This window comes from Rhinolophus sinicus, linkage group LG10 (assembly GCF_036562045.2).
Source record: "Rhinolophus sinicus isolate RSC01 linkage group LG10, ASM3656204v1, whole genome shotgun sequence".
Lineage (NCBI taxonomy): Eukaryota > Metazoa > Chordata > Mammalia > Chiroptera > Rhinolophidae > Rhinolophus > Rhinolophus sinicus.
This window is the reverse complement of record NC_133759.1, coordinates 52,226,381-52,251,739: the sequence shown is the minus strand read 5'-3', so window position 1 is coordinate 52,251,739 and position 25,359 is coordinate 52,226,381. Positions and strand designations below refer to the sequence as shown.

The 25,359-nt window shown below is 42.1% G+C and overlaps 3 protein-coding genes and 1 long non-coding RNA gene across 26 annotated transcripts in view; 1 reads left to right on the top strand and 3 right to left on the bottom strand.

The window, feature by feature from the left end:
• PXK (PX domain containing serine/threonine kinase like) overlaps positions 1-10,997 on the bottom strand; it is a 67,733-nt gene extending 56,736 nt beyond the window's left edge. For 9 of the 16 annotated variants that reach the window (XR_012489719.1, XR_012489720.1, XM_074313180.1 and 6 more), the window contains exon 1: positions 10,181-10,994. Coding sequence is in view for 14 of the 16 variants with exons in the window: in XM_074313180.1 (XP_074169281.1) it covers positions 10,181-10,282 (102 nt within the window). In the remaining 2 variants the exon portion in view is untranslated. Of the gene's footprint in view, positions 1-10,180 lie in introns of all 16 variants that reach the window. The other 7 variants (XM_074313178.1, XM_074313183.1, XM_074313185.1 and 4 more) reach the window with 3 other exon arrangements.
• Positions 10,998-12,963: 1,966 nt separating this feature from the next.
• On the top strand, positions 12,964-13,704 carry LOC141567239 (uncharacterized). The gene is made up of 3 exons (XR_012489722.1): positions 12,964-13,081; positions 13,193-13,381; positions 13,491-13,704. It is a non-coding gene; the product is annotated as an uncharacterized LOC141567239 (long non-coding RNA).
• A 2,073-nt stretch (positions 13,705-15,777) lies between these two features.
• HTD2 (hydroxyacyl-thioester dehydratase type 2) lies at positions 15,778-18,246 on the bottom strand. The gene has a single exon (XM_074313189.1). The coding sequence runs from the start codon at positions 18,244-18,246 to the stop codon at positions 17,749-17,751; it is 498 nt and encodes a 165-aa protein (XP_074169290.1). The 3' UTR covers positions 15,778-17,748.
• RPP14 (ribonuclease P/MRP subunit p14) lies at positions 15,778-25,086 on the bottom strand. Of its 8 annotated transcripts, none has more exons than XM_019724147.2 (6): positions 24,920-25,086; positions 22,029-22,125; positions 21,840-21,924; positions 19,612-19,688; positions 18,875-18,953; positions 15,778-18,412 (listed from the first exon to the last, which is right to left on the bottom strand). In XM_019724147.2, the coding sequence occupies exons 2-6, from the start codon at positions 22,112-22,114 to the stop codon at positions 18,356-18,358; spliced, it is 384 nt and encodes a 127-aa protein (XP_019579706.2). In that variant the 5' UTR covers positions 22,115-22,125; positions 24,920-25,086; the 3' UTR covers positions 15,778-18,355. The 8 variants fall into 8 exon arrangements, with proteins under 8 accessions (XP_019579706.2, XP_019579705.2, XP_019579704.2 ...); XM_019724146.2 differs by having other exon boundaries at positions 24,787-25,050; XM_019724145.2 differs by lacking the exon at positions 24,920-25,086 and adding an exon at positions 24,573-24,801.
• Between the last annotated feature and the right edge of the window lie 273 nt (positions 25,087-25,359).

Here is a 25,359-nt window from a genome sequence, read left to right as displayed (position 1 = left end):
ACAGCCTATCTGACCCAGGGGCACAGCAGTTCCTATGCTCCATGGCCTTGAGCAGAAAGTGTTCACATCATACACCCTCTCATTCTGATGAACAGGTCAACGAACCCACAGAACCAGTCCATCAAGTCAGGAAGAAGCTGGAGAAAGTGAGGGGCAGAGACAGGACCAGATCCCAGGCCTAGGTGATAGGAGTTAACACAGCTGTAGAGCTCTCAGAAGGCCGCTGGCCCAGTCTCCTGACTTGAATATCCCTGCACTTTGCAGCCACCTTCCTATTACATGGATACAAACTGCTGTCTGTAAATCTGGGCTGCATGGAATCTGGGCACCACATAGAAGCGGTGTACAAATAAGGAAACTATTTTCTCTTCCCAAGTTAAACAGGCCCCACTTTGACCATTAGGCAGGTCCTAGAGCAGCAGAAAGGAGCGTTTCTACGTGAACGTGAAGTGGACATCAGGTTTGTGGACATCCCCAGCCACTTGAATGGCAGCTAATGTCAGTGATACCTAAAGGGAACCAGGTCTTTGACTAGGCTTTTGCTTCCACGCTATGCTCCTATTAAAATCTAACAGCAGCTGTATGAAAATGAACCTCTTTCCTATGTTTTACTGTTAAAACCCATGGAGGTTCTGGGTCTCAATGAACCCAAAGGCCCCTGGTTGCAGGTCTCATAGGTCCTACTCAATCATTTGAAAGTAGCTCCGCCTTTCTCAATCATTTCAGCAGTGTGAAGAGAGTCATGACCTAAGGCTGTGACATCCAATATGGCAACCACTATGTATATGTGGCTAGTGTGACTAGAGGACTGAATTTTGAATTTCATTCAATTTTATTAAGTAGTCTAGTAGCTATAGTACTGGATGGTACAGACCATTTGTAGAGATAAACATAGATATTTATGAAAAATGTAAGCATATTAAACACAATGTGTTGTGATTTGCTTTATTTCCACTTAATATTACACAAAGCTCTTTCGATGTTAGCAACCATACATCTGAATATTATTTCTATATATCTGCTCTGTCTATATATCTGCTCTGTCCAGTAGAGTGGCCACAAGCAATATGTGGCTATTGAGTACCTGAAATGTGGACTAGCCCACATTGAGATGCTGTAATTGTAAAATACATATGGTTTCAAAATTTTTGTATGATATAAAGAACATAAAATATATTAATAATTTTTAGATTAACTACCTGTTGAAATGATAATACTCTGGATATAGTAGGTTAAGTAGATTATATTATTTAATTTCACCTGTTTCTTTTTATTTTTTAATGTGGCTACTAGAAAATTTAAAATTACCTATGTGGCTCGCATTGTATTTCCATTAGACTGCACTGCCCTAAGGCCTCCACTGCATGTAATGAATTAAATCCATTCCCACGCAGTCAGGCTGAGAGAATTGAGAAAATGGTCACTCAAATCAGTGAGTCACAGTTTAGAACAGGATGAACAGCTAAGGGCTCTGGGAGGTGTTTCAGGATTTATGTGTAAAAGGCTACAAGGCCTCTGTTTTATTTCTACTTTTTAAAAAAATCTGTCAATAAAATAATTACTTAAATATTTTATCCCTTTAACTTAGAACAGACTAAGCGCCTCTGTGTGCGCACTCAGGAAACAAGGGCAGGGTCACGGAGATCAGATGAGCACAGTCAGGATTTAGTTGGTTTATCGTGGTTTTTAACTTTACACAGCTTTTTAACTGATTTTGCTCTTACTCATATATGATTTCATTTACGCCCATAATGGACCATGCATGACTAAAGGCAGGCTTCAGGAATGCCAATGACAAAATACAAGTTAGTGAGAAGTTAGAAATAAGAGAAGTAGAATTATAAAAATGGTAATTCTGCAAATTGTCTGAAGATGTTCTTTCTCTGTCTTGTTATATACTTATCACAATTCTTACCATCTCTAATATTGCAAAAACCAGTATAATTCAGATCCTACACATTTAAAATTTTAGGCAATCTTAAATTTTATTTTTAAATTTATTTTTATTTAATTTTATTTTTAAATTTTATATTTTTAATATAATTTTAAATAATGTACTGATCTAAATAAAATACTTTTTAGATATAAAATCGCTTCCAGAGGGGGTTTGTACAATTCAATATTACTATGAAAGCAAATTGTTAAGTTACAAGAAAAACCTGGGGAGTGGGGATTTAGAATATCTTGTCCTCTGAAAGGCTCCCTTCAGCACTTCCTAGTTCCCTAAACCTCCGGAGGACCTGGGTGGATGGAGCCCCTCCCACCACGCCCTCACTACTCCCAGACAGACCAGCACTTTCAGTTCCTCCCTTCACCTTTAGTTTAGGTGTCTGCCACCTCTACAAAGATGTATGCTCCTTGTTTCATTCACCTTTTATCTTAGTACACAGCACAGGGCCTGGCACACAGAAGACTCTTCATTAAGTCTTACTAATGTCCCCAGCACCTTAGAAGCTTTCCAACATGGAGTAAACTGTATCCAACCCCAGGATACCTGCCCACTACTGGAGTGGTCCACTTAGGGGAAAGGAAGTCGGCTGGACTAGAGACCACAAGTGCCTTTCTCAGGAAGCAGCTTTCTGAAGGTGTCAGCTGCCTCCTACCCCCCTCACAAGTGTCAGCGTGGTCACTTGGCAGGGGAAGTGGCAGGGGAAAGAACAAGGCACAGGGCTTTGTATTGTATTTTTTCACTCCACTGCCACAGTCCACTGTGTGTGTCCCATGTTGGGGTTCCTCTGGTGATGAACAAAAGCTGGGAGGTGAACAGCTGAAATAGGCATTTGCCAGCGGCCTCCTACCCTCCCCAGTCCTGGCCTCTGGGCGCTCATCTGCCAGTTCAGTGGCTGAGGCCCTCCACTGGCTCCCCTGCCTCTTCCACCTCTTCTGCAGCCTTTAAACACCAACAGCCAGCTCTGCAGTAAGGAGACCCTGTGCTTCATCTCCCTGAGCCTGGCTGTCCAAATGAGTTCCTCAGGGTAAAAAGAGGGGAAAAAAGAAAACGGGAGCTGCTCTTTGAGATGTCACTGGTCTTTTTGCCATCTGTTAGCGAAGTATTCATAATTGACAGTGAGACAAACTTTTAAATAAATAATTTTCCTTTTTCCATTCAACATACTTGAGTGCCAAAAAAGCTACCAGTATTCCGGCAAATACAAAGGTAAATAACAACAAAACAGCTGATACTTCCATGTTGAGTTCTGTTCAGAATGTTCCACGTATATGAGCTCAATTAATCCTCACAGCGGTCCTAATATACTCTTACTATGCCCACTTTACAGATGTAGAAACTGAGGCTGGAGAGATTAAGCAATTTGTCCAAAGTCATTAAGGCACTGTCACTGTCCTCAAATTATATACAGTTTCACCTGTGTTGGAGGGGTAGGTATACACAGAAAACAGGGTAATAAGAAACAACAGGCGTGTAAAAAACTTGCAACTTTTGGCCAAAGCTGAATGGGATTTTCAGAGGAAGGAAAACCATATCCAGCTTGATAGGTAAGACGTTGATAGCAGTCTACAGGAAGGGTTTCCTGAGCTGCATCTCAAATAACTGCTTTCATTCAACAAATTCACTTATTCAACAAATATTTACTGAATGCTTACTATCTATGTGCTAGGGACGGTGCTAGTTTGAAATTGAATGAAAACAGCAACACAGGGACATAAAAGGCTGCACATAGAGTTTAAAAAACTCTCCAAACGAAAGACCTGGACAGAGGCAGAACAAGCTGCCCACATGGGCCGTACCACCTGCGGAGTGGGAAGGAGCAGAGAGAGGTGTGCCCTCACTGCACAGACCCCCTCGCCACCCTCAGCAGCCTGAGGGCCTACAGCAGAGCCTGCTCACCACTGCCTGCCTAGCAGACCATGCGCCCAGCAGAGCCCAAGAAGTATTCATGGAATAAACGGGCACCAGGCTGCCAGCGAATGTGATGATCTAGGTGGTCACATGCAGAGATACCCCGAGCATGGCAACAGGCCACCCAGACATTCCCTGGGCTCTGGTGGGTCAGTGGGTGCTGCCATGCTGGCCAGACCCTTGGCCTGACACTAAGGGTTGAACACGAGCAGGCCCAATTCAGGCTTCATTACCCTCTGCTTCTGCAAAGAGGAAAGGGTGAGTCCCTGTCCAGGAATCACCTGTCACGTGGGGGAAGGGCAGACTCAAAGGAAGGCCCTGAATGAACAACACTGCTTTCTTTCTCTTTCCACCTCAACAGGTGGTTCTTACATATTTTTACATCGAGGATTCTCCCATACCAACACTCCATTCATTCCCTCCTCCCACAGACATAAAAAAGCATCAACTGAATTAATGAGGAGAAATGACCTGTTTCTGATGAGCCATGTCAAAGAAATGTGGGCAGCCTTGTTTAGATATCATAAAAAGACGTGCTTCAATAAACAGGTGGAACTGTGGCTGGGGCGCAGGCGCCCTGCTTTCCAATGCAGAGCCCTTTGCTTTTCACCTGAGCCAGTCTGCTGATGAAGTCATCTAGGCACACACCTAAACGCAGCAGGCATGCTGCAACCTTCTAACAGGACATAATGCTATTGTGCTAAGTATAGGATTTTCATAAAGTAGGTTATCTGTGCTAGTGTACTGCAGTTTTTAGATGCACGTATCTCATCAACCAAAAAAAGGAATTCTACAAGTTTACAGTTTTTAATATTTTTCCAACTGTGATTCTTATCCTAAGATCCACAGCCTAAGAACAGGCTTCAGGTCAGTGAGATTCTGAGAGGTTACATAGCATGTGCATGAGCGTTTATGGAGAATTTGTCCCTCTGAGGAGATCCTTACAGGAGTTTGACTCGAAGAGCTAAAGAACTTGGGCTTAGGATATATATAGCCTGAGTTTAGCATCCTGCAATGTTATAAAACTTTGCGGGGTAAAGGCTAAGGGGTTGACGTTTCTTTTTTGGGGAATGAAAATGTTCTAACATTGATAATGGTGACAGACACACAACTCTGTAAATATACTAAAAGCTATTGAGTTGTATACCTGAAGTAGGTAAAATATATGGTATGTGCATTAATAAAGCTGCTACAAAGAAAACCAACCAACTTTCCAGGAAGACCCCTGTTACTCTGCAATGGAGTCCTCAAACTAACATGTTAATAATGGTGACCCTCTTGGCCACCAAAACATAACTACTTGGTTACCTGAAGATAACAATAACAACGGCATTCCCTTCGCTTTTGACTTTTCTCAGTAAGCAGGAAGCAACACCTGATATCTTGATCTTCAGCCAGAAACGGCCAGACTTACCCCAGATTTGGTAGCCAGAAAGATCAGCTGGAGACTAAATTGTCAATCTCCATAAACTCTTCCCCTCTGAAGCCCAAGGATTTACCCAAAACAAAGTGCTCATCCCAACTTTGGGTGGTGAACACACAATGCAATATACAGATGATGTATTATAGAACTGTACACTTGAAACCTGTATCATTTTACTAACCAATGTCACCCCAGTAAATTTAATTTTAAAAAAAGAGAACGAAAAAGTGCTTGTCCCATAGTCCTTAGTCAAAAGTGTCAAACTGAAAATTAAGGGCCCCTGTCATCTCTGAAAAGGAGTCACACCTGAATTTCCCCCTACCATGTGCGTGTTATGCATGAAAGAAGTCACTGACAAGGCTGATTTCCACTTCAAGAAAAACAATGAAAAAGCCTATTGCTCTCCTTCCCACAGCACAATCTCAAGATCACAATCCATGTGGAAGTTCTGTACACATGGGTGGCTGTTTCCAAGATTCCCGTGGGGAGCAAAGCACATAACTATCTTTTCACGTAAAATAAACTTCAGCCTGGAATCCTACATTTCCTTCCAGTAACTACAGCCAGCTTCTTATTTGTATTCCTACCACAAGAAAGCTTTCTAGTGGGATAACCCTCCTCAGAGGTGACATATGAGGATTAAGAACCACCAGCCCCTAAAATCAGGCTGCAACAAATTGACTTCTTCAATAGGAATAGATTACTTACAATCTCTAAATTACCAGTCTCTAAAAGCTTCCAACTCAGTTTTCTGACTGCATCCACCACAGGTTTCACCAGCAAGTGAGGAAAAATACTTAACCAAGTAGGAGACGAGTGATTAGATTCCCAGAAAACAACTATTATTATTTTATTACATAATGTGTGGAAGTGCTGCAAATTAACTATCACAATGTCTGCGTTTGTCTATGGAAATGTCTTCAAAAAAACTTTTGAAGTATTCAGTATAACTTGGAATTCTAAAAAACTTCCAAATAACATCCCAAAAGGAAGCCCAGATAGATTCTGGTATGGAGCATTGTATTGCCTTAAAATGTCTCATAATTTGGCATCACATTTGAATAGGTATTCTGGTAATAAGTGGAAAGAATTTAAAAAATTATATTTTAAAAAAAAAGTCATTAATTGAGAAGCTGAAGCTCTATAAGCCAAGCCAGAAAAGGAACTTCAAAACCATGTGTTATGACAGGTGAAGATTCTGGTTGACTTGTATATACTCTGTAAAATGAAGATCTCAGAATCTGATAGAACAAAAGCTCCATGAAAGCAGAAGCTGTCTAATTCACCATCACATCTCCAGCATGTGCCTGGTACATAGTAGGCACTCATTGTATTTTTGTTGAATGAATGAGTATTGTTGAATAAATAAACTGTGCAGGAATGCAGGTTGCAAAAGTCAAAGGTTCAAGGAGAGATCCATTTTCAGTAAAGATCCTAACAAGTAATATTATCTTTTCCACAGGTTTTTAAAATTTTCTGTTATGCCTCAAATATCACTAAAATTATCTTTTTTTTTTCTCAAGAACAAAATGCACCAAATGCAGAGTAAATGGGCCCTGATCAGATGAACCTCAGAGAAGAATATTTTAAAAGGAGGAACGAGATTAAGAGCTATCACACTACAGCAGACTGACCAGCAAAAATTGGATATGCATATTTGATAACAACCTTCTTCAAAACTGTCAGTTTCCTCTGGTTTCTATTTCAACCAGATAAGCATTTTTTCAGTCTATTGACTTTAAAAGTTTTCCTTTTCATGTAGCCAAGAACTTACAGATTTCCCTTATCCTCTCTCTTAGTTCTCCCAAACTTTCCCTCAATTTACATGTGTGGTTTTTTTACCAGAATTCCTTTGGTTTAGAAAATCCTTCCCGTTCCTCCCACCCCATGCTGAAAGGTTCCTCTCCCTAAATACTGTCCTTCATGTATGATTTTATAGAAACTTCATTTTATTGCACCAGAGGCCTGGTTTTTTTCCTGAAGCTCAATTCACTGTGCTCCATTAAAGTGAAAATACAATCATTTAAACCAGTCAGGCACAGAATCACCTACCAACCTGCATACTTTCTGCCAGTTGCTCATCTCCGTATGCCTCTCTGGTGGTGACCTACTGTTCCCTTCATCCTCTGGCATCTGCATTTTCCAATCCACAAAATTTTTCCCTCCCAAGTCCATAAATCCTAAATCATAGATAGCCCTAAAATTTTCTCTTATAAATTCTGTTTCCCAAGGCTAAACAACCTTGATAAATGAAAGGAACTATATAGAAAAAAATTAGCTTGCTTGCAGTATTAACACTTTAATGTGTTTAACCCTTTGCATATATGTTGCCAGGGAGTGAAAAGAGGGAAGAATGACAGAATGCACTTTACAAATATTTCGTAAAGCAGGTCTGGCATTTAATCCATTTATAGATGACAAAACTAAACATCAAAAAGGTTAAGTGACTTGCCCAACCAATGTCACATGACTAGCAAGTGTCAGCACAAACCCCTATGAAGGTCTTACCTCTTCCAACCCAAAGGCTATCTACTATATACTCTCTCTCTGTTTCTATCCTACAGCCAAGAAGCAACATCTTCGAGATTCAGTGTTTCAAAGGGAGGATGATGCCCCTCTGACTTTGGGGACACCATCTCCCTTCAGTGAACAAGCCAGAAAGCCATCTTCAACCTCACCAACAGAAAACAATGCCTTTTTCTTCTATGTACCACCCTTAACAACTACTTTCCAACATAATTTCCAACAGTTCCTGTTTTAAAGGGACTTACTCATAGGCATTAATAGTCCAGAAAGTTTGCATCAGCATATGATCTTCTCAATAAAGTTTATGGCTGATGCAACATTTCTCAGTCTTATATTTTACAGCTAAAATGACAAGTACGCAGAAGAGTCAAAAATTATGTAAGACAATGTTACTTTTTTTTTTTTTAACTCTACCACATCTGCCTCTATGGGTCTCCTGTGAGTCACTGTCTTGTGTGTTCAGTCATCATTATAGGGATTACCATTCTCTCTACCTTAAATTATTTCACTTTATTTCTTATAGCTCTGCAATAAAATCTGAATCCTATTACACCTTTCACCACCTTGCTGAAGCACTGACTTAATGCCTTAACTTAATGCCTCAGATACCATGTTGTCCCAATTTTAATCACTACATTTTACACAAACAGAAAGAGGCAAAGTCTGGTTGCAACTTATTTATCCATTCAACAAACACATATGAAATCCTATCAGATGCCAGGGACTGGGACCCACCCAAAAATGAACAAGAAATGTCCTCCTCTCACAGCCTAATGGAGAGGAATACTACAGAAGTAATTACAGAATAAACTGATCAATGTTAAGGTGGAAGTGAGCACATGGTTTGGGGTAGTGGCCATCATGGAATGCTTCCTGGAAGAAGTGGTCTGTGAACATTTATAAACATCTCTCTTTACTCTCAATACAAAATATACCTAAAAGACTCAACCCCACTCCCTAAAGGTTATAACATTCACTTGCATCAGTCAAGTCAAAAATCTATTTTAATAGCAGAATTTATTCTTGACTCCCAGACCTAAATTTCAACCCTTAACGCATACTCCCTTAGCACAAATTACAGAGGATTTAACAAATTCTGTCCTATACACTGCCTTGTCCCAAGTCCATAGAACAGAATTAAAGATAGCACAAGGAAATAAAATGCACTTTTTAAAAATATCATTTCCTAACTGGAAATGAACACTTTGAACAATCCAAGCCCTACAAAGCATGGCTGTCGGAAGAGGAAACTGAGGTTCTAAAAGTCCCACTTTAATACAACAGAATAAAAGGTCTCTTTGAAGTCATCAGAACAGCTTGGACAAAAGCAGAAACAGAAGGCGATTGTGGGGCATTAGCCTCCAGATGATGAACCCCAAACACACTGCAATGGTAAACAAACAAGCCTCTGAGCTGGAATCTGATTTCATCACCTAACAAAACACTACAATTTAAGGAATCTCTCTCTCCCCATTCATTATTTCCCAAAGTCCCACTGGCTGGCAGCTCCTGTTTTGTTTTGTTTTTGTTTTTGTTTTTAAACTGGTTCCTGGATTTATTACTTGTAAATTATAATGCATAGTGTGCTTTTTCAGAAAAAATACAGGCAAATGAAAATAACTGTGGTTTTAAAGCCACATAAAAGACAGTATATGTTATAGAAATGAACTCTGCCTGTGTTTACTGTGAGGATCTATTACTCCTTTATGCTACTCCAGTGGATTTTAAACTCAAATGAATGTTACAACGGTCCACTCAATAGCAGATTAGAGGAGGGAAGGAGTAGATTCATACATACACCTGCCTCAGCAGGACCCCAGACTGCCTCCCTCACGATTTCCCCAAGCCTGGGCCAAGCAGCTGACCTGGAAATGGGGCTGCACCCCAGCCACTTTCACTCTGCTACCCCAACGAGTAGGCTCTAAAGTCATTTCCATTTGGCCCGGCACACCCACATCCCCGCCACTCATCCCCAGATGAAAGGAGGGAAACTCAGCAGCCCTAAAGAGGAGGCTGGCGACAGGCAGAAGTGGATGAGAGGGTCCTGAGTGGTCTGTTTACCCCGCCGGCCCCCGGGGGGCGCGGGAATCCAACACCTCCCCCAACTCGGAGTCCCTTTCCAGGGCACCGCCGAGCCCCTCCCACTCCTTGGCCCACGGGGCTGCGATCCCCACCCTCGACCCCTCCGGACCTCAGCGATCGCCTGGGCCCCAGGGGCCCAGACCCAGAACCACCGCCACCCAAGAGCCCTCCCGGCCTGGGCTGCCGACCCCTGCCTGGGTCCCCGCCCCGGCGACCCTGCCTGGCTGTCCGCAGCCCGCTCGCGGCCCGGGGCCGCCCCGCGCCTCCCGCCCGCCAGACGGGCCGCGCACCGTGTGGGACTGCAGGGTCTGGCTCGCCTCGATGGCTGCTGTCAGCGGCACCGTGTCGTCCAGCAGCACCTTGCCGGCCGGCGGCTTCTCCATAAAGGCCATCCCGGGACGCCCCTCCGCCACCGCCTCGGGACCAGGGGCAGGAACCAGAGGAGCCGACTCCCGCCGCCCGCCGGGCTCTGCCGCCGCCGCCGCTGTCAACACGCGCCGCCCCACGCGCCGCCACCATCCGCCGGGCCCGCGGGGTCCTAACGCCGACCGTCCCCGCCGCGGTCGCTGTCAGTACTGGCTGCCCTTCGCTCTGCTGCCTCCCGCGAGGTCCTAGCGCCAAACTTCCGCATTCGCCGCTGCCCTGGACCCGCTCCTCCAAGGTCCTCGCAGCCGCACCGCAGACCAGGTACCCTTAGCACGGAGCCTCAGATCAGGGGACACTTCACCCTACGCCATCAGCCATCACCTCCAGAGATCCTCGGATCCGAAGAAACCGCTCCCTGAGTCCTGCGATCCAGGAACCCTCAGGCCCAAAGATCCCCAAACGAAGATTCTCAGTGTTCCGCTTTTCACATTAGGACCTCAGAAGCTGGGCCTGCAGACTTGAGACCTTTACAGCTGGACCTTTCCCACCTAGGCCTCCCAGGCCCAAGGACCCTAAGACCCAGAAAAAAGGCCTTCAAGTTGGAACCCTCAATCTGCACCCTGCAGACCCAGAGACTTTCTCAAACAAGTCCCTCAGATTCAGGTTTAACAGGAACTTTTGAACTTCATCCTTCAGATCCAAGAACCTAAGAGTTGGGCCCTAAGAATTAGATCCCACAGTTGGAGCCACTGGACTCCAGAACCCTCAGACCCAAGCTCTTTGAACTGTGGCCTTAGAAACTGGGCACTGGTCCAGGGACTCCCTCCCAGCTTCTTCCCTTGGCCCCAGCTCTTAGCTCAGCCCACAAGGCTTTCAACCCTGAGAACCCTCAACCAAGATCCCTCAGACTTGGGGTCCTCAGTCCCACTGTACCAGCTCCAAGAACCTCAAACCCAGAGCCAGAAAACTTTGTGCCCACATTCTGCCTGAGCCCAAGGCTGCAATCCTGGCACTCCTTACAACCCACACTCACACACACATAGAAATCCCACCCACACCACACTTTCTCAGGGAAGCATCCTAAGATGATGCAGAGAATTGGACTTGAAATTAGATGACCAGGATATCCAGGGCTCTGGCATTTACCAGCTGTGTGACCTTGAATAAGTTACCCACCCTCTCTGAGCCTACCTCCCCATCTGCAAAATGGAGCTAATACTTGTATGGAAAGTTTGGTATGAAGAATGCAATACGATGGAAAGGGGCCTGGCACATAATAAAAGCTCAAACAATATTACTTTCCTTTTTCCTCTACAGTTCACAGAAGGGAAGGTTTCTAACTCTTAAATGTTTCTGCTCTAAATTTCTACATTCAGAAAACAAGAGAACAGAGTTTCTTGGAAACACTACCACCAGCACCAAAATTTGACATCACAGGTCTGGACAGTATCTAAAGGGCACCCTCTCCAGATCTCAAGCTTAATGGGATTGTTGGGCAACCCCAAGTGGCCAAGCAGCCTTGACAAACTGACTTAGAGGCCAAAACCCACTGAATAGAGATGTGAAGAGAGAAACATGGAACTTCATGATTCAGTCCTAAAATAATCAGAACTCTTCCTGCATTCCATTTTTTTTGCCAGCATGTTTAAAAGCAGCAGTCTATTAAAACAAAACCATATATCACTTAGGGAGGATTCAACTTTTTATTTTCATTTCTTGAAGGCAAGTGGATTATTTCATTGCCAGAATCACAGACACCCAAATTCTGCTTCAATCATTACTATCATGTGGGCTGGCCAAGACAAGGCTCTTCTTGCATACTGCTAGTGGGAGTATAAATTGGTCCAACCTTCCTGAGGGCATTTATTCATTCAACAATTATTTACTGAGTGCTTACCACGTAATAGGCCTGGTGCTAGGAGCTGGGATTTGACAATACATATCAAGGACTTTGAAAATGTTCTCCTCCAGTAATTCCACCTCTAGGAGGGTATCCTAAGGAAATAATCAGAGATCAGTGGAAATATATTTCCACTGCATGCAAGGATAAGTATCTAACAAAAGGAAATTTAACAAATCATGGTACGATCATAAATAGAATATTTTGTAATCATTAAAAATCAAAGACTAATAATGTTGGGATATACTCTTGATGTAATAGTAAGTGGGGGAAAAAAGCAATACAGTTGACTCTCAAACAACATGCATTTGAACTGTGCAGGTCCACTTATGTATAGATTTTTTTAAATACATATACAGTCAGCTCTCAGTATCCCCAGTTTCGCATCTGCAGATTCAACCAACTGCAGATCAAAAACAGTATTTTTGATCACAGATGGGAATCTGCAGACGTGGAGGGCTGGCTATATGCATTGTTCTGTACCGTTTTATATAAGGGACTTGAGCATCTGAAGATTTGGTATCCATGGTGGGGGTCATGGAACCAACCTACCCATACCAAGGGAGGATTATAGTTAACGTTTTGGGGGAATCAAAAGTTACATGTGAATTTTTTGACTGCATGGGGTTCAGTGTTCCTAACCTGTGTTGTTCAAGGGTAAACTGTATATGCATTTGTATGACCCCTAGTTTAAAATATATTTAATAGGGAAAACACCAAAAGGAGATACACCAAAATATTAACTTAGGGTCTTTAAGTGGTGTTTTCGATTTTTATGCTTTGCTGTTTTTCAAAATGTCTCTAATGAAGATATTTTACTTGTATAATTAGGGAGAAAAATACCATACATTGAGTTGCAAAGGTCATAAAATAACCTTGTCTAGTCTTCCTTACTAGGAAAAGGAAACTGAAAGTCAGAAATCAGGTAAGTAATGGAATGAAGCCAGAGAGTAACTCAATCCACTTTCCCTTTTTCTGGAAACTCAGAATAGATTCTATGGTGTCTTTTAATTTCATTTTCATCTTCCCAAATCAGTGCCTTGTCAGTGACCCTCTGAGGATCCTGGACTGAACTGGACCCCTAGATTCTCTGGAGACCAGGCCACAAACCTCACGGAACAGCCTCAACAGCTTGGCTTTTGAGGTGGCTCACACTGAATGTGGGGAAACCCTCCTCAAGCAGAGCTGAGCTGAATCAAATCAGCTCTGCTTCCAGTCTGTCTGGGTCAAGTTAATGAGGTATTCATTCAGTATCTTAGTTTTTGCCACATACACTACTACTCAGGGATAGCAGGGCAAAAAAAATATTTATCTTCTTGTATGTTGGCCTACAGGTTGCTTATCTAACAACTTGATGTTTGGCCAGACTGAATGAAGATAATGAGTTTTAGTGAGGATGCTTCTAGGCCTGGCAACTGCTCTACAAATCAAATCAGAAGCTTATGAAACACTCAGTGCTTCCTAAGCAGCATCACCACCCAACCCAAAATGATTGTATTTCTTTAAATATTATGATCTGCATAGAAAAACAATAAAATTCAACTCAAATTTGGTCATTCTTTTTCCCTTAACATGTTGATATTGTCCATCACATTGCAGAGGAACTTTCCCCAGGGTTTATAAGGTCCTATGAACTGTGTTTGAGCTAAGAGCCACCCCAGAAATTGATTGTGGCCTAGAAATCGACTGTGGGGCCTATTAATCCTGTTCTATTTGTGTAGTGTCAACATTAGTCTTGGGTTTTCTTGTGATTTTGAACTTAAATGGTTTCTTCTAGTTGGTTACATTGCTCAAACCCAAAATTTCACTGAAGATGTTGAGAATTTTTCTGTCTGCTGTGTTTGTAATCCAAATGAAGAAAAGCCAAGAACAAAGGAAGTGAAACATCTGGGACCCTAGAGATAGTCAAGAGTAATACGCAGCCCAAGAGTAATTCCACAGTGCTCCCATTCAACTCAGATAGAGCCAGTTAATAAATTATGCCAACACATGAGGCATTCAGAGTGGTACAGCTGCTCAGTGACAGTCAACCCTTGGTAGAGTATGTTTTAATATAAAAACAATAGATGTAATTTAATAGCAATTTTCTTTGGGAGTAAATTGGTCTCTGAATCATACTCTACGAACATAAAAGAAAAATGACTAATAATTCAGCACAAAATGAAAACCTGTAGTTACCTAAGAGGTACCTGGTGTGCATTTGGCAATTTCTTCTTTTTCTAGGTGAATACACAAGTCAAGTCCACAAAATGAATGGTGGCTGTGGTGAGGCTGTCTCCCTGTTGTTACTCAAGATTTGCTGCTCAGAAAAAGAAATGAGTGGCATTTCACCAATATGGAGATGTTTCTAATAGAATATGAAAATCTGTTAAGCAATTTTCCAGTACATTAAGCTGAAATTGCTTAAGATGAGTATATCTTTCCGTGGCAATCAAACATTGCAAGAATTGCAGACTTATAATGCCCCTATGTGGAAAGCGCTAGTATGATCTGGCCTATTTTAGTCAGTACTTTTGTAGTCACTTCCATGTGTGACCTCATATAGTCAAGGCCACCTCTCAGTTATCTGGGAGAGGATTTCCTAATTTGAGGGTCACCCATGCTTTCATTGGAAGAGTCATTCCTTCCAGCAGCTTCTACACAAATAGTTCAAAATGAAACAGCCAACCCATCATTTTTCCTTACAGCCAGCAAGCATCAGTGGTTTGAGACTCTTGACTTAGTAAGAATAACAAGTCACAGAGAAGTATCACTAACTTCTTGCCTACTTATCTATTTTAACATTTTGATTTACAGAAATCATAGACCATGACACCTAGGGAGCATTTAAAAAAAAAAAAAAAGGGGGCTGGCCCGGTGGCTCAGGTGGTTGGAGCCCCGTGCTCCTAATTCCAAAGGCTGCTGGTTTGATTCCCACTTGGGCCAGTGGGCTCTCAACCACAAGGTTGCCGGTTCAACTCCCACAAGGGATGGTGGGCTCCGCCCCCTGCAATAAGATTGAACAAGGCACCTTGAGCTGAGTTGCCTCCTGGATGGCTCAGTTGGTTGGAGCGTATCCTCTCAACCACAAAGTTGCCGGTTCGACTCCCGCAAGGGATGGTGGGCTGCCCCCCCTGCAACTAGCAATAGCAACTGGACCTGGAGCTGAGCTGCGCCCTCCACAACTAAGACTGAAAGGACAACAACTTGAAACTGAATGGCGCCCTCCACAACTAAGATTGAAAGGACAACAACTTGACTTGGAAAAAAGTCCTGGAAGTACACACTGTTCCCCAAGAAAGTCCTGTTCCCCTTCCCCAATAAAAAAAAAAAAAAGAAAAAGGAAATGAGCTTATTGAGAAACTACTTTTGAGTTCCACGGTATAAATCAGCTGTTGGCCAGATCTAACATCTTCCCCTCCCCACCATACTTGGCCTGCGCATAATTTTTCATCTTTAGAATAACCTTTTCAATAATTCTACTCTGAAGACAAATAATCACCAAATGTCAACTTAGGAAAAGGGTAGGCAATAGGTATGCGTGGAAGCCATAAAGTAATAATATATAGGAAAATGCTACAGGGAATTCCCTGTAGCAGGGAGTAAGATCTAGAACATTCTGAATATTAAAAAAATTATAGACATGTTCCAAATATTTTAATGTCACATAACAAGATACTATTATAGAAATTGACAGCGCTCTAATCATAGTAACATTAGAAGACGCACAGTATGATGGAAAAAAATGCTTTGGAGCCAGGCAGGACTGTTTGAATCCCAGCTCTACTACATACTAGCTGTATGTAGCACAAGTCACACAGCAACTGTCTGTTTCCTTGCCTATAAAATGAGACAATATAATTTCACAAAGTTGTGTCAAGGATTAGAGCTAATGTAGAAAACTGGCTCATCAGGTATTGAAAAAATGGTAGCTATTGGTATTTTTTTTTCAATTAAAATGTATTGGGTTGACAATGGTTAGCTATTAGTAGTAGACCATACCCCACACACTCTGTTTATGGAGCAATTCTTCAATACTGCTGCTAAGTCCCAGGATATGAGTTCTATAGGAGTAGAACCTGAATATGGCTTCACGTCCATATTTTGGGCAAGTTCCCCATTTTCTCAATGTTATATCACATTTTCAACATGTGTTTTACCTATAAGCCTTCATCAGGTGGAGCTGAGCCTGCACATGCTGCCTATTGACACTCTCGTGAGAATGGCACCCTTGCTTCTCACATTGATTTTGGTTATTTTCATCTCACTCACAAACTATAGTACAATATTTAGGTTTAAAATATTCACTTTATATGCATCACTGCCCTCTAGTGACTAGAATAATTCTAGCAATCCAACTGATCCCCTTAATGTAAAAAAATAAATTAAAAATCTAATTACTGATCCACTGACATGAGGAAAAACCTTTTTCCAGTAAACGTAGGTTGATCCAACTAATTACACTTGATCTTACCTTTCTGGTCAAAGCATCTAGCTGTGGTCAGAGCCACTATCTAAAACCACAGCACAGGCAGACCACATCTATGCTCCATTCGAGATTCTTGTTTTAAAAGGGTTAGCTATGTTGCAGACGACCTTTTTATACTAGCATATTAGGCACATTACCTTGTCAGTACCTCTCAACTCTTAAGAACTTGGCCTCCAGTGTTCCTTATACTTTTTCTTATAATTTTTTTAAAAAATAAGCGTAGATTATTTATATAAAGGGGGAACCCACGATACTTTCAAGGAAAGGAGAACATAATCTGGATTACTAAAATAGAAACTTTGCATTTCAGATCTGTTCCATGTTTAGAATACCAAGAGATTGGCTAACATCCTGAAAGACTGGCCTGCTTACCTGTGGGCCAGTTAGCTTTAACCTCTAACCTCATTCACAGAGGAGAATGAATAGTGGTAGCTACTATTTACAGGTTAGGCCTTGTGCTTTGCTATTTGTATCATCTCCAACAATCCTGTGTGGTAGGCGTTATTATCTCCATTTTATAGATTAAACCAAGAGCTTATATAACTGAGTCCAAATCTGCACATCTGAAAGGCAAGTACCACTTGAAGGTTAGGCAAGATGTCATCTTCATGTAACAGTAACAAAGTACAAAAAACTCTGACCCAGAAACTGCTAAAGAACAGTATCCAAGAATGTTTACTGGTGAAAGACAAGTGTTCAAAGATGACTCAACTTCTATTGCTGCCTTCAATAATTAAATGCTAGCTAGTTATAAATTCAATGAGAAACTTATTCTGTATAGATATAGGTAGATTTGTGTTATCCAAACGCAAATCTAACTAGGTTTGAAATCCTAAAAGTAGAACCTTTAGCTAAATAACCTTTCCAATATTTTTTTCAATTAAAAACAAACAAACAAACAAAACAAAAAAACCAGACAGGTAAATATACTCAAGTCTGTGTGAAGCATAAGCCAAACTGGAAAGTGCACATGACACCTCTCTACCTCTGCCCCTCCCCCAATATAGGCTGCTAGGTGTTAGCCATTCCTTGTCGAAGAGCAGCAATCCGTGTTTTCCTCAGAGTCTCTTCAGTAATGGTAACACTGATGCCTGAACTTGCATCTTTAAACACGTATTTCAGGATTACGGAGCTTCTGGGACCGTAACTTTGACCCAGCCTTCCATAACAGTCTTTTTACTTTCTATTACAAAACATGACACTGCAATAATAGCAATGAACCGCTTCAGCTTTTTCACTTCTGCCGAAGCTAAAACAACTTCTCCAACATATAAAGGAGCTGGAAACTTAATTTCCTGGGAAAGAAATACACAGCCTGGCCCGGGCATTTTAGTACCCAGGAGAGCTGAAATAAGTCCATTGATCAAAACTCCATGTACAATTGTCTTTCCAAACTTGGTGTGTTTTGCAAAATCTTCATTTAAGTGCAAAGGATTGACATCCCCTGTTAATTCTGAGAAGGTAACTACATCCCTCTGTGTGAAGGCCCTGCTGAGTTCAGCCCGGTCTCCAACTCTGATGTGCAAATGCTGCAAGTGTTGCCTGCTTAGCACGGGTTGGTTCAGGCAGATTCTCCTCCGAAGCCCACCCCACCAAAGATGGCTGGAAATTACTGGCAACATCTTCAGCTCCCTCAACAAGAGTTTTTACCCTGCTTCAGTCTTCAAACATTATGCTGGCATCAAAAAGTACTTCTGAGAGCGGAGGAATGTTTCTGAAATTGAAGACTATTCAATCCAATACTAGTTCCCTACTATTACCAGATAATGCAAGGAGAAACGGAGAAACCTGTAAGAGAAAGAAAAACATTAACACAGTATCAGGAGAAAATTGCACTGAAATACAGGGCAATGCAGAAACATCCAGTTTTATAGGACAAGACAAGCTGAGGTAGTAGCATTTTAATGAGAATCCTAAGAGGTAGCCTTAGATAAGCAAGTGGTCATGATAAGCTCAAAAAGAGCATTCCAATACATAAGGCACTAGCCATGAAGCAATAAATGAAAAGTTAAGACTTTTCCACAAGAATTCCAAATTTTATCCCCAAACTCCTCTCATACAATCTAAAACCTAAGTGCTTTGTCTCACGTTTTTGGAAGCAATGAAGTCGTGGATTCCCACCCTCCTCCTGCAAGGTGGATAATGTTAACCATACTAGGTTTATGCAAGCACAAAAATGGAACACACGTTAAAAAGCAGTTTGATCCACTACTCAGCCTCGTTCGGAATATGTGAAGGAACAGCCTTTACCTGCATCACTCTGAAAGCACATTTCTTGCCTTTATAGGATCCTAACAGGGTCAAAGAGCTCCACAATTTGACAAGGCCACTGCGGAAAAATCAAAGAAGCATAAAGATTTGTCCCTGCAACATCTCCCTAGCTCTTTTGTTTGTGATGGTCCAGAAAACCTCATATAAATGAGAAAACTTTAAAAGTAAGAGGATAATATGTTATCGTAGGCAGCAAAAACATGAACCTCAATTAAGAATGTTTTTAAAATATATACAGAGGGTGGCAAACAAATGTACACACATTTTAAGACAAGAAAACTGTATTAAAATAGTAAAACTTAATATATACCAATAACAAATGAATACATGTCACGTTTGACTTCTGCAATTACAAGAGGTGCTCAAAGTGGTTACCATCAGCGTCCAGACACCTCTCATTATGGCAAACTACTGCTTGAGCAACGTTGGCCAAAGTGTCCAGTTCTATACATTTTTTTGGCACGCCTGGTATTTCTGAGTTTGCAACCATGACTGTCAATGGGAAACACCACAGTTGTAAACAAATCCCAAGTTTTGCTCTCTCAAGTATAAATTCTTACTGAATGAATGTTCATATTCTCCCCAGTTTAAACTTCCAAAAGCTAATCAGAGTTCACAATGACAAAGCTCTTCTTATTCAAAGACAGCATTTCTGCTCTATCTCTCCATTTGTCTCTCTGCTCTGTTATACTAGAATGTTCCACTGTCTGCCGTACCTGCTACATATTCTCAAGATGGCTGACAAAGTCTTCTCTTCGTAGGTCAGGATGTCCACGGGTAAAGCAGCACCAACCTAAGTGTGGAATAATGCTATTAGACTATTATCATCATTAGTCTTAGACTCTAGTAACTAATCCTGTCAATTGCTTTTCTCCTCCAAAAAAGCAGTATTTTATTTAATGGTCCTGGACTACTGGACCTGCTTATTTACAACCCCCCCCTGCCTTGAATGTTCCTCCTGTAACTCTTCACCCTTCAAGTCTTCATTTAAGTTGTTCCTTCCCGAAGACTAAGCTCAGTCACTTGCTATGTCCTTCCATGTACAACACCCACATACTTCCTCTTTCATAAGACTCACCATTTTTGCCATTAATTTAGTAGGAAATGTGGTTTCCTACTAAAAATAACCAGGACCATTAGTTCACGAGACAGAGGCCATCTCTGTTTGTTTATAGCTATATCCCCAGGAACCAGGTTTTATACTTGATATACAAAACATACAGATTTTTTCCTTAAACTTTTTATTTTGAAAAATTAGAGCTACAGGAGATTGCAAAGAAATGTAAAGGAAGGTTCCATGCACCTTTTACCCAGCTCCCCTACCCCTATCAACACCTTATATAACTATAGTACCATATCAAAACCAGGAAACTGAAATTGATAAACTAGTTTTTTTCAGATTTTACCAGTGATATATCCACTCATTTGTGTGTGTGTGTGTATATGTGTGTGTGTGTGCATAGTTCTATGCAATTTTACCACCTAGGTAGTTTCATGTAACCACACAATCAAGGTAAAGAGTGATACCATCTCCAGGGGGCCCTCCTTCTACCCCTTTAGTCACACCCACCCTTTCCCCACATCCTTAACCCCAGGCAACCACTCATCTTTCTCCAGATTATACAATTATGTTATTTCATTATGGAAATGAAGTCACCCAGTATGTTACCATTTGGGATTGGCTTTTTTACTCAGCATATGCTCTGGAGATTTGATCAAGTTGTATCAATAGTTTGTTCTTTTTTATTATTGAATATATTCCATGGTATGACTGTACTATAGTTTATACACCCATTGAAGGGCATCTGGCTTATTTCTATTTTGGGTTGCTTACAAATAAAGCTGCTATGAACATGCACATACACGCTTTTGTGTGAATATTAAGTTTTCATTTCTCTAAGATAAATGCCCAGATGTGCACCTGCTGGGTTGTATGGTAGGTACACGTTTAGTTTAACAAACTGCCAAACTGTGTTCCAAAGAGGCTGTACCATTTTACATTCCCACCACCAATGTATAAGTGACAGTTTCTCCACATCCTCACCAGCATATATTATCACGATTTTTTCTTTCAGTCATTCTGCTAGATGTGCAGTGGTATCTCACTGTGTTTTTAATGTGCATTTCCCTAATGGCTAATGATATTGAACAGCTTTTCATTCATGTGCTTCTTTGCCAACTGTACATCCTTTTTAGTGAAATATCTGTTCATGTCTTTTGCCCATTTTCTTAATTGTACTGTTTGGGTTTTTTTTACTACTGAGTTTTGAGAGCTCTTTATATATTCTAGGTATTAATCCTTTGTCAGATATGTGGTTTGCAAATAATTTTCCCCGGTCTTTATGTGTCTTTTCATCCTCTTAACCAACTCTTTGTGGAATAAGTTTTTAATTTTGATGAGACGCTTAGCAGATTCTGATTTGACAGAATATATGAATCAAGAAATAATTTCCTGAAAAATCACCTTTGTTCTCTCTCAAAACTCGTTTTCAAGTGAATGTTAAAACAGGACTGCTCAAAGTGCTGGTCCATAATAAGGAGATACATCAAAATGTAAATCAATAAATCACTAATCACACTGTTTAGTTCAGCTTAGTATTTTTCCTAAGGAGACTTTCTCAGTAAAGAAAGTAGTGTGCTGATTTACATTTTAGTGTAAGTCACAGATCACATATCTTCGCAATGGGCAAAAAAATAGTTTGCAGGTTGCCAATCTGGACCATACTTTGAATAGCATGGCACTAAAATAAACATTTGTCTAACGAATTCCTTGACAAAAAGAAATCACATTAGAACAAACCTACCAAAAATTCTTCATTTCTGAAAGTCTAATTCTGAAATTTCAAATATGGTTTTAAAGTTTTTAAATAATATTTGGAAAAGTGTTTTTTCAGTATTCATCACAAAGACCTTAGGCGTGTTCGATCTACCAGTGATCCCGTACCTCTCCAAACAGGTCCTTTAGGGCTGAAATAAGCAGCTGTTTGAACTGTGCAGCATTCAGTCCAACTCCACAATCTTGAAATTCTCTGTAAAAAACATTAAAAAAGAAAAAAATACCTTGTATTAAACTTCATGCTTTCCAGATTCATACACAAGTAATCAAAAATAGAATTTAGGAGACTGAACTTACAGGCAGACTTTCATGTAGTGGTGCTCAGAGGAATTTTTGTAAACGATTCTTTCATACGTGGCAGCTGGGGCTGGCATCTTTTCCATATTGATTACACCTACATTGCGTCAAGAGGGTTAGAAATTAACAAGGTACAAGCTATTTTTCACTTTGCTAATGAGAATTTGACCTATTTGATTTTTTAAAGAACTCCTAAGGACAGTAACTCATCTAATTCTGGTCAAACTAAGGTTGCTCATACAGACACAAAGGAAGTTTCTGTATTTCATATATGCCAGACAACTGTATTATTTAAATTCTAATAACATAATGCCACCGAACATTTTCCCCTACTGAGTACCCAGCTCTGTGCTAAATGCTTTACATGCCTTAGGTCATATGTCTTCAAAATGATCCTATGAGATAAAAGCTATTATTATTTCCATCTTTGAGAGGACATTGAAGCTTGGCAAAGATAAGGAACCCCTGCGCAAGGGAACAAAGATTCCAACCACTCCCAGCGCCTTCATCACCCTCTTAATCCAAAAAAAAAAAAAAAAGTAAAAACATAAAGGAGTAAATCTGGGATCTGAAGGCCCTGTTCTTGTTTACTCTCAGTCAACACAGAACATGAACAGAACGAGGGGTAGCAGTTCTGCTGACTGGATCTGCAAGTTCTTTCCATCAGGCCAGGTCAACAGAGGGCCCAAATTTGGCAGCCCCATGAAAGACTGAGCTTAAACAGCAACGGGTTTGGGGAGAGGAATCCCTGGAATGGGCACTCCATGCCATTTCTAACAGATCTGAAACTTGCAAGAACTCAGAACATGCTGCTCCCCCTGTAGAGAATCCCTGTCCTTGGCTCTACTCCCACTTTACTCTCCCTTTCCATAGTTCCTCCTCATCCTGCGAATTTTAGCTTACAGTTCATTTCTTCCAGGACTTTCACCTCTTCAGTGGAGCTTTCTTTGACACTCTGTTCTGTTAGGTTCCCTTGTTATGCAATCTCTTAACATTGTCTATTTAATACCTGGTCCCCCCACATAGGAACCAGGAAACTGAGGCACTACCAAGAAAAGGGCCTTATCCAAGGTCACATCGCTATAGACCAGCATTTGCAAAATCCTCAGGGTCAGGCCAGTTCCGACCACTCCCAGATAGTGACCACCAGAGAAAATGAGAAGTCAGGGTAAAAGAACTACCTCCATCCATTCAACAAACATGAACATTTACTGTGTCTGGCACAGAGCAGGTATTCAACAAACTTACTGAATACATGACTGAATGATAGAAGTGTTAGGCCTGTACGTTCAAGAGCACCTTTGGTTTCCGGACTGCAGCAATGGTTACCAAACACTAGAGTCTCCCGTGACTAGAATGGCAGGGAGAACAGGACTCGATCATTTCATTCATTGCCTGGCACATGATAGGTGTTTTTTAAGTGTTACTAAGTTGATGGAATTGGCTGCCTGAGGTAGGAGAATGAGATTGGGCCTGGGGTTTAGGATGCCAATAACAACGAAGATTTACAGAGTATTCTGGAAATGGACAGTGGTGATACTTGCACAACATGTGTACTTAATGCCAAGAAATTGTACATTTAAAAAATGGTAAATTTTGTTATGTGTTTCACACACACACACACACACACACACACAGAGACTTAAGGAGCACGTGTTGAGCAATCACCTCTCGCTGGACATGCCTGAGCCTCAATGTCAATGACAGCACTGCCCTCTGCGGGCTGATCTGAGATTTAAAAAGATGGATGCCTGGGAAGCCCTTCGTACAGCCTGGCATATTCACCAGGCTCACCACAAAAATGTGGGCATTTCTATATAGTCATTGCCATCATCACCTTTGAAATTAGCCTTTTTAATGGCTACAGGGATACGCTTTATCTCATCTGTTAGTAACTGCTCTCCCTGCTTCCCTCCTCAAACTAGCCTCTACTACAGCCATCGTGAACCTATTAAAACCTATTCGAATCACGTCATTCCTCTACTCAAAACCTTGCAATGGTTGCCGTTTCACTCAGAGTAAAGCTCAAGTCCTTCCAGCCGCCTGCCTGCAAGGCCCTACCTGATCTGTACCTCGTGTCCTGCCATTTCCCTCTATTCATTTCACCACACGGGCCTCCTAGCTCTTCCTCACACTTGTTTCCCTCTCGCGTCTGGGCCTCGCTCCCAGCTTCTCTGCGTGCTGGGAATCTTCTCCCACCAGGCAGCCAGCCAGCCACATGGCTCACTCCCTGGCCTCCTTCAAGGCGTTGCTCAAATCTGACCCCTCGATTTGACCCAGTACCTGTCTAATACGGCAGCCCCTCCCAGCATGCCGCTACTTTACTCTTCTCACAGCACTTACCACCTTCTGCTATAACCACGTAATTTCATTTGTTTGTACTCCCCACCCCAATAAATGTACACTCCACAAGAAACTGGGATCTGTCTTGTTCAGTTTCCCAAGAATCTAAAACAGTGCATCGCACATAGTAAGCACTCCATACATAAATTTCGGACTAAATCAATGACGTTAAAAAAAAAAAAAAAAAGCTAAATCCCCTACTGTTGAGGACTTAAGTCGTTTTCAACTTTTTTCGATTAACGTCCGCTATTTGGCGTCCAGCTGGCGCCGAGAGCATGCGCTCAGCACCCACTGTCCCGATAAATTCTCACAGCCACCCTCTGCTTCCGCGACCACATTGTACAGAGGCCTGGGAAGGATCGGGGCCGGGCCTCGCCTTCCACCCGCCTTGTCCACCGCGGAAGCGGAAAAGTACCTCAGGCCATCCTGCGCCGCCCGCTGTCACTCTCATCTTGCGCATGCGGCCTAGGCCGCGCGGCCTGCGTCACCCGCCGGCCGACTAAGCCCAGTCCCGGAAAACAGCCGCTCTGCTATGGGCTTCCGCCTACCCGTTCTCCGCGGGACTACGCTGACGCCTCCTGACTCCTGTTCACTGCGAGAATCCGCCAAGGCCTGGAGCTCCCCTGCAGAGGCCTGAGCCTGAGTCCGGGAAACTCCGGGGATGTTCACGTTCGGCTTCAGTCTGCCCCGCCCCCCGGATGCGTGGCGGCAGGCGCGGATGTGACGTCATCGCGAGGCGTCCTCCTGAGGACCCCAGAGTGAGTCCTTATCAGGAGCCGAGGCCCGCTGAGCTCTGTACTCTCTGGTGCCCACTCCGGAGAAAACCGCGTGTGCAAATGTCTGCATGGGGTACGGGACTCAGCGCATGTTTATTTGGCCAGGGCGCTTGCTTCGTAGTCATTCATTTATCCATGCAGTCGTTCATTCAATAAATTTATATCTAGCATCTCTTCTCCTGAGCATCTATGTCAATTACTCACCAAGGACA

What these genes read in the sequence shown, in the direction of transcription:
- RPP14 (XM_074313190.1), bottom strand. Translation starts at nt 24,129, where the DNA reads ATGAATAGAGGGAAATGGCAGGACACGAGGTACAGATCAG. An exon ending in CACTACATGAAAGTCTGCCT is followed by an intron (nt 21,925 to 22,028) that starts GTAAGTTCAGTC and finishes TGTTTTTTACAG; the next exon opens with AGAATTTCAAGATTGTGGAG. An exon ending in TAAAGGACCTGTTTGGAGAG is followed by an intron (nt 19,689 to 21,839) that starts GTACGGGATCAC and finishes TTCCACACTTAG; the next exon opens with GTTGGTGCTGCTTTACCCGT.
- HTD2 (XM_074313189.1), bottom strand. Translation starts at nt 18,246, where the DNA reads ATGTTGCCAGTAATTTCCAGCCATCTTTGGTGGGGTGGGCTTCGGAGG.